The sequence below is a fragment of the Crocodylus porosus genome, unplaced genomic scaffold (assembly GCF_001723895.1).
Source record: "Crocodylus porosus isolate Cpor-Errol unplaced genomic scaffold, CroPor_comp1, whole genome shotgun sequence".
NCBI lineage: Eukaryota > Metazoa > Chordata > Crocodylia > Crocodylidae > Crocodylus > Crocodylus porosus.
Window position 1 is genome coordinate 98049343 of NW_017728943.1, and position 12132 is coordinate 98061474.

General features: G+C 47.3%; 1 protein-coding gene across 1 annotated transcript in view; it reads left to right on the top strand.

Annotated features, from left to right (window-relative positions):
• The first annotated feature begins 2023 nt into the window (after nucleotides 1-2023).
• The window catches only part of TARBP1 (TAR (HIV-1) RNA binding protein 1), a 97792-nt gene continuing 87683 nt past the window's right edge, over nucleotides 2024-12132 (top strand). The window contains exons 1-2 of the mRNA XM_019548618.1: nucleotides 2024-2146; nucleotides 2329-2511. Of these exons, the coding sequence (XP_019404163.1) occupies nucleotides 2024-2146; nucleotides 2329-2511 (306 nt within the window). The remainder of the gene's footprint in view (nucleotides 2147-2328; nucleotides 2512-12132) is intronic.

Genomic DNA, 12132 nt, shown 5'->3' on the forward strand with positions numbered 1-12132 from the left:
TCTCAGTTCACCTATGACTGTTAATGGAAGGATCAAGGGTAGAACTTGCCTTTTATGCAGAGACAAAACCTTTAGTTACTTATTTAGTACCTGTCTGTTACAGTTAGCATCAGTCAGTGGAAAAATGCGCTCTTTAGGATCTCTGCTATTTCTGTCTTTGTTCCTTTTTATTCTATGCCTTTCTTTCTGTTTCTTGTCTTTTACTTTGTTTTTGTGTCCCTTGTCATTATCTCCCCTCCAACAGCTCCCAATCCCCAGCTCCCCCTGCACTTCCATTCTATCTGACAAAAGGATCAGCAGTAAAATAATTAACAATCAAATGCTGACATTTAATGTGCCATAATTGGGCTTTATTGCTGATACTCCAGTGTGATAAAAACATAGGCTAGATATATTCAGGCATTAATAGAGAAGATAAGAGAAGAGGAAAGCATTTGGCATTTTTCTATCAGGTTTGATTTTGTATTCCTTATTGTGCAGACTTTGCAGGATTTTTTTAGTTCAGTCCAAAGTAATATAGGAAGGGAAGAACGGAAATACATCATCAAAAGGAAATTTTTCACTAGAGCTTTTTCATAATTGAGACCTATAACCTGTAAAGAAAACATCCAGGTATACCGCACACTGTATTTAAGAAGTGAAAGAACTGAGAAACCAAGACTAGATAACTGAGGTCACAAGTTAAAAGAAGAACAAACTAGATTTACTGAGGCATAAAAGCACTTTTAATTTCAAACACCTAACCTAGCACTGCTCAACTGGTAAATATTCTTGTTATGTAACACAGCAATTCACAACCCTTTCCACCTTATGTCTCACCAACCATTGGTTCCAAAAACCCTGGTCCCACCATGATAAATGATGAGCTGGGGGCAGGAGGGAGGTCCCCAGTGGCCAGTTGACAAGCACACGGTAGCAGAAGTGCCGGTGGCAAACCCAGAATTGCTGGCAGCGAGTCCACCACTTCTCCGCATCCCATCTAGATGGCTTTCATGTCCCACCAGTTGAGAAACACTGATGTAACAGAAAGAAATGAGTTTGTTCATTCTGTAGCCATTAAATAAATGTATCAGTCTGAATAGATCTTGTCTCTTCCTTCAGGCTTCCTGTAGGTTGCCATGTGGCCACCGCATACAAATGAACATTTAAGATTGCCTACAGGAAGTATTTCAGATCACGTTAATTAACTAGGTTTTAAAAAATGCCTTCTTTTTTATTGTCTAGGACTCATGAATATCAGTTCAAGTAATGGACTCCAAATGTATCATCTACTAGTATACTATGCATCCAGGATCCTGTCCCTAGCCTTTCCTTTTATAGAGTCAAGTTTCTCATTCTCTACTGCCTTCTCTCGTTTTAAATCAGCTACCTCAGTGTAGAGGTGGATAGTTTACCCTTTCCTCCAATGTCGCTGCTTGATATTTGGTTTTGATTTGTCTGGATAATGCCTGATACTAGCTCCTGCTCCATATTTTTTAGCTGCTCTTCCTTCTCTCATAAAAGAGTCAGACATACCTTGAAGAAGAATCCAGGACAAGGAGTTATTAAGGGCCTTGTTACACGTTACACTTTGCACTTAAAATGTGAGTGTCTATGCATTCAAGTAGGAAAACATGCTCCTAGCATAACAAAGTTATGCCTTTTCAGGTGAGGGGGATCTCTGAATTGTGTTATATAAAATATCTTGCACTAAGAACAGTCTGCTCCATGGTGCCAATACGAACACTTTGCAGTCCTTCAACAGCCTAGGATACACCACTTTCAGTCTCCACACTCTATGAATAATCTATCCCTCCCCCAAACTCTATTGCTCAGAGGGTGGTATCATCTCCAAGCTGACAACCCACCCATGCCCAAGGGTTGTGATCCCAGCCTACAGGCCGCCATCCCAAATACTCACTTTTGCTCAACTACTCTGGTGCAAACAGTGATCAGTGATCACCTAGCTTCATGATCTAAGCTGAGACGCAGAATGTCTGCCTTGGATGTTATCAGTCAGACCTCAAACTGAATTTGTGGATAGATGCTAGATCTCACTGCAATCTGGGATGAGAAGAGAACTATTGCCGCCATTGCCAATGGCACAAAGGGCAACCAATTGAACCAGGCAATCTATGAGCATATCACAACCCAGGTGGTGGCTCAGGTAACCAGCAGATCTACTTGCAAATCTGCACTATAATCAAGTGCCTAAAGTCACACTATCTTCAGGGCAAGGATGCCAACAGTCTTGGGCATAGTGAGCCTCCTACCACAAGAAGCTATCAGTGGTCATCAAGGAGAACCACACCATTGCTCTCCACCACACTGTGCTCCTTACATTTGCAGGTGCAGCATGATGATGATGATGATGACAATTACAACAACAATAAAAATGATGGTGGAGTCACCCCTCTGGTGCCTGCTACTAAAATGGCCATAGAGGAGCATGGGGATGCCTGCCTCATGGACTTGTTCCCTAGCCAAGTCTTGATCCTGACCCAAATCCTAGCCCAAACCCAGAACCAGGGGGTCAGTCTACACATGCAAATAATCTGGGAGCAGTTTACTTTAGAGTAAATTAGTGAAGAGTAAACTCTCCCAGGTATGTGTCTACATGTGCAGAGACACGGGAGCAGATTTGCTGCTCCTAGCAGCAGACAGCTTCTGCTCCCTGAGGCCCTGCATGGTAAATGAGGGCCTAGAGAGATAAGGATCATGTTTTCTGGGTCAAAATTCAAAAGGAATCATCTGAGTTAGGCAGGGATCACTTGGGTCTCATCCCAGGACCTAGCACGTTTCAAACTTTCTCTTTCCTGTTCCCGCAGTCCTGGATAGGGCCTCTTTCTCAAAAAGGCCATGTTCCCTGGAGGAGCTCTTTTGGGTGTTAGAGCAGAAGGAGCCAGGATAGTTTCTACACCCCTCCCCTGAGCTACTGGATTTGTTTGCTCCCTACCATGAGAGAAGTCAGTAAGCAGGCCTTCATCTCTTGGGCCTTCTGCTTTCCCCTGGGTTATCTTCAGAAGGCAATGTTGGGAACAGCTTGTTCACCATCCACTTCTGATCATTGCCATCGCTTGTTCTGATGCCAGTGTGATGGCTTGGCTTTTGGCAGCCATGGGAAAGGGGGTGAGCAGGGAATTCCCCTCCCAGCATCCCCTTATTCTTCTACAAGGAGTTCAATTAAAAAGCAGAGTGAAAACCCAATACACCTGCCCCATTCCCTGGCCCAGGCACCTAGGAACAGCTACTTGCAACCCACCCTCTACCTGGGCTGCTCAGCTTGGCAGAGTTCCCCCCTGCATGGGAGAGGTCTAACCCTGGGACACATTTCAGGGCATAAATGTACAAAACCACACAATCAAAGGCCTTTTTTTTTTACATGTATCTGAGACCCCACATTCCCACCCTTCTAAGGCACTGTTGGTAAGGCCAGTGGCAGTCCCATACACTCTTGTGTGCCAGGAAGCTCTCTCATCTTTTGAGGTATCATCTTTTGGGATGGCAGCCACCTCCCTCACCATGGGGGTGCAGGGCACAGCCAGGTCAGATGGTAGTCAAAGGTGTTGCCCTCACAGCTTGGGGTTGCTTGGGACATGGTATCATTCTTCAGGAGAGATTTTGCAGACAGGCAGGATGCCTGCTCCATTAGGAAGGACAGGGAAGGTGATCCTAGTGCAAGGTGTGATCAATCACTGCACCAACTGGTAAATAGTCTGCCAGAGCTATAAAGCTGTAATGCAGGCGAAAAAAGTTTTCTAGGGCCTTGTGCATGCTCCACGAAAGCATGCACAAGTGGAGAGCCATCAGAAGAAGCAGTTCCCTTCTGTGCCTCCAGGGTGTGTACTGGCACGAGAGTTCACAGAAGCAGCGAGGCATATCTTGTAGGGATGTGTGAAGCTTCAGTCCCTGATTCGATTTGCCCTTATTCAGTGGCCAAATCTCCAAATATGAATCAAATCAGAGGACACTTTAATCTCTCTAAATTGAATCAGAACCCTCCAAATCAATTTGGAGAGATTCGGAAAGATTCGGCGATTCGGACACAGAGACAGCTTTAAATGTTTTTTCCACATACCTCTAGGTAGCAGGGGCTCATGAATGCTGCGATGGTAGGGCAGAGGAGTGCGGGAGTCTCCTCAGTGTGCTCCACAACAGACCTAGAAGTGGACCAGAAGCACTTCCAGTCCACTTCTGGGTTAGGCAGGGAGCATACTGGTAGGCCCCCCCACATTCCCCCAGCTCAGCAACTGGTGCTTCCTGGGTCTGGGGGGAGGCACCTGGGGTCCCCCTGCAGCTGATCGACGAGCTGGGGGAGGTGCAGGGGGGCTCCCCTGTGTGCTCCCTAGCGGACATGGAAGCGGACTGAAAATACTTCTGGTCCACTTCTGGGCTCACCGCCAACCACATGGAGGGCTCCCCTGCACTCCAGTGGGACTCTCCATACACCCCAGCATCACAGCATTCACAAGACGCGCTGGTACCTCAGGTATGTAGAAAAAACATTTAAAGCTGTGTCTATGTCCGAATTGTTGATTCTCCAAATCAGCATCGAATCTTCAGATTTGGATTTGGCTGAATCAAATCAGGGACAGTGATCCGAATCAATGAATGGAATAGGGCCCACTTCACACCCCCCCTAACGTCTTGTGGGGTCACCATCTGCATGGTTAAAGAAGTGGGCTCTGCCCTGATGTGATCCACTTACCAAGGAGAAACCAGGCAGAGAAGAAGTATCTTGAGACAGGGACAGAAGAGACAAGTTATTAGGTGGGGGAGTTTCCTAGCTGGTGTCCCCCCTTGTCTGTGGGAAGGGAAGAGAAGAGAAGGTAGCTGAGAGTCGGTAGCTGATAGGGCAGTTACCATGAAAATGAGCAGGCAGAGCAAGGCAGGTTTTTCCTCATACCAAGAAGTTTGCAGCAACAATTTCAAGGTCTGTGCCAGTGCACGCCTGTCAGAGAAGGCATGCTTTCATGCCATAGCATTTCCAAAGATCACACCCCCTCAGCACTACGGAAACCATAAGGACCTGGGTTTCACTCAAAACAACCAACCCCATAGCGTACTTTGTGCAAACTGTGCTAACTACAGTTGGGCTATCTCAGGTCTAGTTGAAGAAAGAAAGTTGGCATAGTTATGAAATGAGTTCCTTGTATGCTTCCTGTTCAGTCTTCTGTGCCTTAGTTTCCCCCCCAAGCCAGCCCTCACTGTCCCCCAATGTGGGACTCCCTGCCTCAGTTCCCCCCACACCCTCCACCAGCCCTCACAACCCTTCTGTGCCTCTGTTTCCCAGTCCTGGCCCCCCAACAAATCACTTGCAACAGGGAATGTCAAACCCAGGGGCAAATCCAGGGAGGAGGCAGTGGTTTAGCTGCATCTACTTTTTGATCTCTGTTCCACTCAAAATTTAAAACCAACTGCTGGGAGGGTTCAGCAGCACTTCTATTCAGGCAGTGGTGAGAGAGACAACAGACTTCAGGGCTTATTATCATCCCCCTGATTTCTGCTATCATCCCCCTGATTATCCACTCTACAGGCATTAACAAATCTCTCTCCTTTTTAATGGTCTTAATAGCCCACTGTTTAAACTAGCCTTTCTTTTCCAATGTAGCTGTCTATTAGCCATTCCTGGTAATTTATGTCTTCTTTTTCACAGCCCTGCCAAAAACCTTAATTCAGGTATGGCAATATTAACTCAGGTGTAGAAAAGACTGACATTGAAGTACTGAAGGCACTGTTAAGACACTCGAGAACGCTAGATTTTGTTTCATGAATTTGAATGAGACGCGCACATTTAACAATAATGACTATGGGACTGCTAACAATATCTTTTGATTCTTTTGACTATTTTTTGCCCAGTTTGTTGTGTTTTTAAGCATAATATATAATCTATCAAATCAGTGCACATTCCAATAAAGTTATATTTCTTTTTGCTTTGATCTTAAACTCAATAATATACTGCTAGCCCCTTTGCATGTTAATAAAGCTTCTAGTTTCTCTTTAACTGGAGAAAAATGTATTGTGTTGTATGTACGATGTGCCACACCAGGCATGTATATACATGCATGACTGCGCTTTAATGAATGTGCATTAAATCTAGTACCTCCATTGTGAGGTACTAGGAAAATGTGCATTACCCTGTCTTAATGCACATTAACTAAAGAGAATGGTGTGCCTACGTACAAGTCTGGAGACTGCTCCAACATGCTTGAATTTCAGCATGTCAGAGCAGACTCGATTAATTGATTAAACAATGGGTGGTTGTGGTTGGAGATTCCCTTCTGCGGGGGACGGAAGGAGCCATCTGCTGACCTGACCTGTTGTCTCGGGAAGTCTGCTGCTTGTCCAGAGCCTCGATCCAAGATGTTACAGAGGGATTACTAAGACTCATCTGGCCCTCTGACTACTACCCTATGCTACTCATCCATGTGGGCACCAATGATACTGCCAGGAGACCATGAGCAGATCAAAAGTAACTAAAGGGCTCTGACTTCAAGGGTGAAGCAGTCTGGGGCTCAGGTAGTGTTCTTTTTGATCCTTCAAAGTGTCCAGGCAGGAATGGGTGCATCCTGCAGATCAACATACCTGGCTGCACAGGTGGTGTTGCCAGCAGGGCTTTGACTTCTTCGACAATGGGATATTGTTCCAAGAAGAAGGATTGCTGGAAAGGGATGGGATCCACCTGGCAGAGAGAAGGAAGAGGATCTCTGAAGACAGATCTGAATTACTGAGGAGGGTTTTAAACTAGGTTTGCTGGGGAATGGAGAGATCAAAGCCTTAAGGTAAGTGAGGAAGTGGGATACCTGGAGGGAGAGCAAGCAGGAGGGGGAAAACAGTGGAAGTGTTTGTTTTCATACTTCCTGAGAGATCAAGGCAATCAACTTGTTACCTCAAGTGCTATACATGAATGCACAGAGCATGGGAAACAAGCAGAAAGAATTGGAAGTCCTTGCGCATTTATAGAACTATGGTGTGACTGGAATAACAGAGACTTAGTGGGATAGCTCACATGACTGGAGCTTGGTCAGGGATGGGTACAAACTGTTCAGGAAGGACAGGCAGTGGAGAAGAGAAGGAGGAATTGCACTTCATGTAAAAGAGCCATAAGATTGCTCAGAGTTCCAGTATGAAACTGGAGATAGGCCTGTTGAAAGTCTCTGGGGTTGAGAGTGCACTCAGAAGGGAGTGCATCCAGGGTGATGTTGTACAGCAGGGGTAGGCAACCCCCTGCCTGGGTGCCAGAGCATGGCATGTGAAGGCATTTTACTTGGCATGTGCATTTTTGGAGTGGATGATGGGGAAGAGGCTGGGGCTGAGCTACCAGAAGAAGCATCAGGCCCTTCACAGCTCCCCCACTGTCCACCCCTGGCATGCCCATATCTTATGAGTCAAGGTTGTGGGCGGTTTTGGCATTCTGCCCAAAAATGTTGCCACGCCTGTTGTAGACGGTGTCTGCTATAGACCACCAGACCAGGAAGAAGTGGTGGACGAGATTTTCTTCAAAAAGCAGAAGTTTTCTGACCACAAGAAAACACCCTGAATTCTGCTGAGAGGGCAATACAGGAGTGCACAGGAAAGCCAGGAAGTTTTTGGAAAGTGTTTGGGACAACTTCCTGGTGCAAGCGCTGAAGCAGCTAACTAGATGTCATGCTTTTCTTGACTTGCTGCTCCCAAACAGGGATGAATTGTTGGGGTATATAGTAGTGAATGGCAACCTGGGCCGCATAAGATGATCAAGTTCAGGATTCTGAGGAAAGGAAAGATGGAGAGCAGCAGAGTAAGGATCCTGGGCTTCAGAAAAGCAAACTTTGACTCGCACAGGGAACTCATGGGCAGGATCCCCTGGAGTTGGGATAAATTAGACAAGCTTTCGAATGCAAGACATTCCTTAGGCTTCCTGCTATGTAGAAAGGTGGCATTCACTGGCTTCTTTAACTCATTTGAGGGCCAGCGGGCACTGACCAGTTGTACTCTGCTTAGCGTCTCCATTTATTGTTAACCTTGACTCCCCACTGCCGTGTTTAACTTTTGTTGACCCCCAGAATCTGGTGCTGTGTTTTTGGTGGCCTCTGACTGGGGGAGACAAACAGTTTTCTTGGTGGGACTAGTCCACTCACACTCAGTACATTTAGAAGGTTCTGGGAAGTTTGTATCAGTGGAAAATGCTCTTTTCCATTACCATAACTGATGAGGCAAGATGCAGGAGAAGCAGCCCCTTGTTTGCCTTTACTGTTGATGGATCTTGCTTTGTCACCTTGATCATCTATACCCAGATTTTTTCAGTGCCAGAGTCTTGAGGATCAAATCTGGCTCCTTCAAAATTGGGAAATTAAAACCTATTTTAAAAAGTGTTTATGTTTTTAAAACATTACAGCTTCATGATTCTAATCTCTGCTTTGCAACCAGATGGATGAAAACCTGATTAACAACAACAAAACAATAATAATAATTTTGAGATTTATATCCTGTTCTATTCAGAAAGACCTGGATAGAAAAAAATAAAAGAAGCTGGAAGAGAGTCCCAGGACTCCAAGATCTGGCGATTCAGGTATACAATTCCAGCTGCTGGCAATGGACTGGGGGTGCAGAGTATGGGGGTTAGGGAAGCTCCAATGTCAATGGACCAGGACGGGGTGGGCAAAATATGGCCCGCGGGGTGAATCCAGCCCGTGAGGCCATTCTATCTGGCCCATGGGGCCCCTAAAAAATGTAGAAAATTCATATTTATCTGCCCTCAGTTCCTGTCAAAAATGACAGGAGCCAGGGGCAGTAGGACCCAGAGGAAGTCCTGGTGGGCTCCTGCAACAGCCGGGCCTGCTGGGCCCTGCCCTGCAGCCGGGAGTCCCAGCAGGGGCTTCTGGCTTGGGACCATGTGACTGCCCTGGCACCAGAAACGGAGGAAGAGGAGGGAGGGGAAGGGCAGGGGAGGACTCTGGGGAAAAGTGGCCTGGGGAAAAGCTGAGCACAGGGAAAAGCGGCTCTTCCCTCACCCCGTGGCCGGTGCTCCCTGCTGCAGCCACTTGCAGCCCGCATGGGGCTGTCCTGAGCAGGTACAAGCAGCCCCATGCGGGCTGCGAATGGCTGCAGAGTGGGGTGCCAGCCACGGGGCGGGTGAGGGGATGCTTTTCCCCATGCTCAGCACCAGTTTGGTAACCCACCCCCGCAGCTAGCCTGGGCCCCGTGCCAGCTCTCGGCTTGCCTGTCAGCGCTGTGCACGGTGGCAGCAGCTGCAGCCCCCCCACTTGCTGCACCAGGCAGTGTTTGCCACCACCACCTCTGGGCTGCCCAGCACGTAAGCTCTGGGTGAGCAGCAGCAGCAAACACTCTCTGGCGCAGCAAGCGGAGGGCTGCTTTCCTCCATACTGAGCAGCTGCTCCCGCCACGGCGCAGCCCTGACAGGCGATCCTGGAGCCAGCCCGGGGCCCAGGTTGGCTGTGGGGGTGGGTTACAAGCTGGTGCTGAGCACGGAGGGGACAAGCGGCCCCCTCACCCGTCCTGCACTGCAGCTACTTGCAGCCTGTGTGGGGCTGCCTGTGCCTGCTCAGGACAGCCCCACACATGTTGCGAACAACTGCAGGAGGGAGCATGGGCCATGGGGCGGGGGAGTGTCCCAGCCACCAGCAGAGGGTTCAGGATTGAGAGTGTAGTTGGGGGTAGAAAGGTAAGAAAGGTTTATTGACTTAACAAAACACACAACTACACGTAAATAACAAAACAAGGACAGACAATAATAATTCATGTCAGCAATATATCGGCAGTCCCCTCTGATGCCTGATGTATGACAAGTTTCTCTTCTGCAAAGCTCAGCGAAGTCAGGTGTCCCCAATCAGCAGTGTCCGAGGGGTACCGGGAAGGACCCTGGTATTCAGTCCTTGAGCTCCTCAAGATCCAGGGGCCCACCGAATCCAGGCCAGCAGCTAATCTTAAATTAGGAGCTTCCTTTACAGAGCTGCATCATCTTTCTAAATGATTTCTGGATGTGCCAGCCAATTTATAACTTCTGAGCTATGCTGATAACTTACAGCCATCCAGATTCTCCCTACTTTAAACTGTCCTTAGGACTGACCAATAGCAGTACAAGCCTTGCATTCTTTTGATAAGGTTAATTATTACTATGCCCCAGGGCGTACTACTTCAAGGCTTTGCTAAATTTACTAGGCCTTACTTCATACAAGGCCTTACTATGTCTTTGACTTTAATTAGGCTCTTAGCAACAACATATAGCTTAATATCTGAACAAATGACAGAAAAACATTGCCTTCAGCAAGCACCTTTATCACACAGACATAATTTTCAGCTGTCACGGGGACGGGCTGGTTTTCCCCATGCTCAGCACCAGCTCGTTCCTTGCTGGTGAGCAGGGGGCCGGGGCTGCACACTGTCTCCCGCCTGTATCACAGGGCTGGGGGGCACTGGGAGTGAGCGGGCGGTGACCAGCGAGAGCACGGGCCTGCACCAGTGTCCCTGGGCCAGCGCCAGCAGGGCCCAGAGCAGGGCAGCAGGAGTACAGGGGTCCCGGGCAGCAGGGGCTCTGTGGACCCGGGGCAGTTCCCCCCTCTGCCTGCTGGCGTAGCCCAGCCTGGCTCCACAGACCCCTGCCAGCCTATGCCCCACTTTGGGCCTCACCTGGTGCTGGCCCTGGGACATTGGTCCCAAGATGGTGACCAGGGGAGGGATACCAGTCAAGGGGCAGGGCTACCCATGTGGCCCTCGACAGCTTGCCAAAACTGGGTGTCACCCTCAGCCCAAAATAGTCTGCCCCTGGACTAGGACTTGCCAGTGCCAGCCTCTGGGCAGCCCCTGAGCAGGGCTAGCCCCATGTCCCAGGAGGCCTTGGCTTCTCCTGCAGCTGGATTTACCTCCTCCCCGCCCTGTGGCAAAGGACAGGAACAGGCAGCATTGCCAAGTCTTAAATATGAAGTTATTGTATTAGAAGCTCAAAAGGATCATATTTGCTGAAAAACTATTGTACACTGAAAAAAAATGCAAATAAATTCCAAAAAAACATGCAAATAAGTCTTCTTATTTACTTTATATTGCTCACTATAAGCCACCAGTGAGTGAGTGAGAACTGGGTCATCAAAGTTGAAGCATTTCTTTATTTTGAGGCAAGCTGTCATAAGAAACTGCTGACTGCAAACACAAAAGTCAGTTAAGACTCTCTGGCAGGGGAAACACCATGATCACCACAGTGGTTTTCCTACTGTGCAGGGGATAACCACAGTTCTGGCATGGGCGGAGATAATGTAGTTACCCTCACACTTTCATTTCTAGTGGGAAGATCTTGGTTTTATGCCCAACTTTATGAAACTGGGAGACTCTTCCCTAGCTTGCTTCTGCAGCCATATGGCTGAGGGCAAGCAAAACCTGGAGTTATCTGAACTCCAAGCCTCTGGGATTGGGCCTGGATACCTGCCAAATGATTTGAAAACATCTGAAGCCCCAGGTGGGGTGAAGGATGTTTGCCGGTAGTAGGGCCACTTGAATGACTAATGGATTTGGATTTAGCTGACTTGGCTTGGAACATGAAAAACGTTCCTTAAAATTAAAAAAAACGTCAGTTAAGATTCCCTGGGAGTGACTTGGGTTTACATATGCTGTATCAGTGAGCTGCCTCAAAAATTATGGTACGTTTTACACACAAGGTTCTTTGGGTCAATCTGATATCTTTTATAAGACCAACTCAAATAGTTGGAAACATTCTTCTTTGCAAGCTTTTGGGTGCAAATACCCTTCATCAGGCTGACAAAGCATTATTGACAAAGGGTGTTTGTATCCCCAAAGCTAGGCGGTGTGGCACTGGTGGCACAACTGGCCAACGAGGTACTGGCTGAGTTGGTAGCAGAGGCCCTGGTGGTGTTAATGACTGCGGTTTTTCTGGATAATTATCTAGGTAATTTCATTCAATTACATTACAACTGTATCTAATTATGTTGTTATTATAATTTTATTATAATTAATATTACACTGTAATATAATTCATGATATATTGTAATATTAGTAATATTATATTATAGAATATTATATTGTAATATAATTAACATCTGATAGATTATAATATATGCTCTACAATTACATGTCAATTTTACTTACTAGATACATTTCTAAATAATTACCACGCGCCGGCACCAGTAGGCACAGGGACCACTGGAG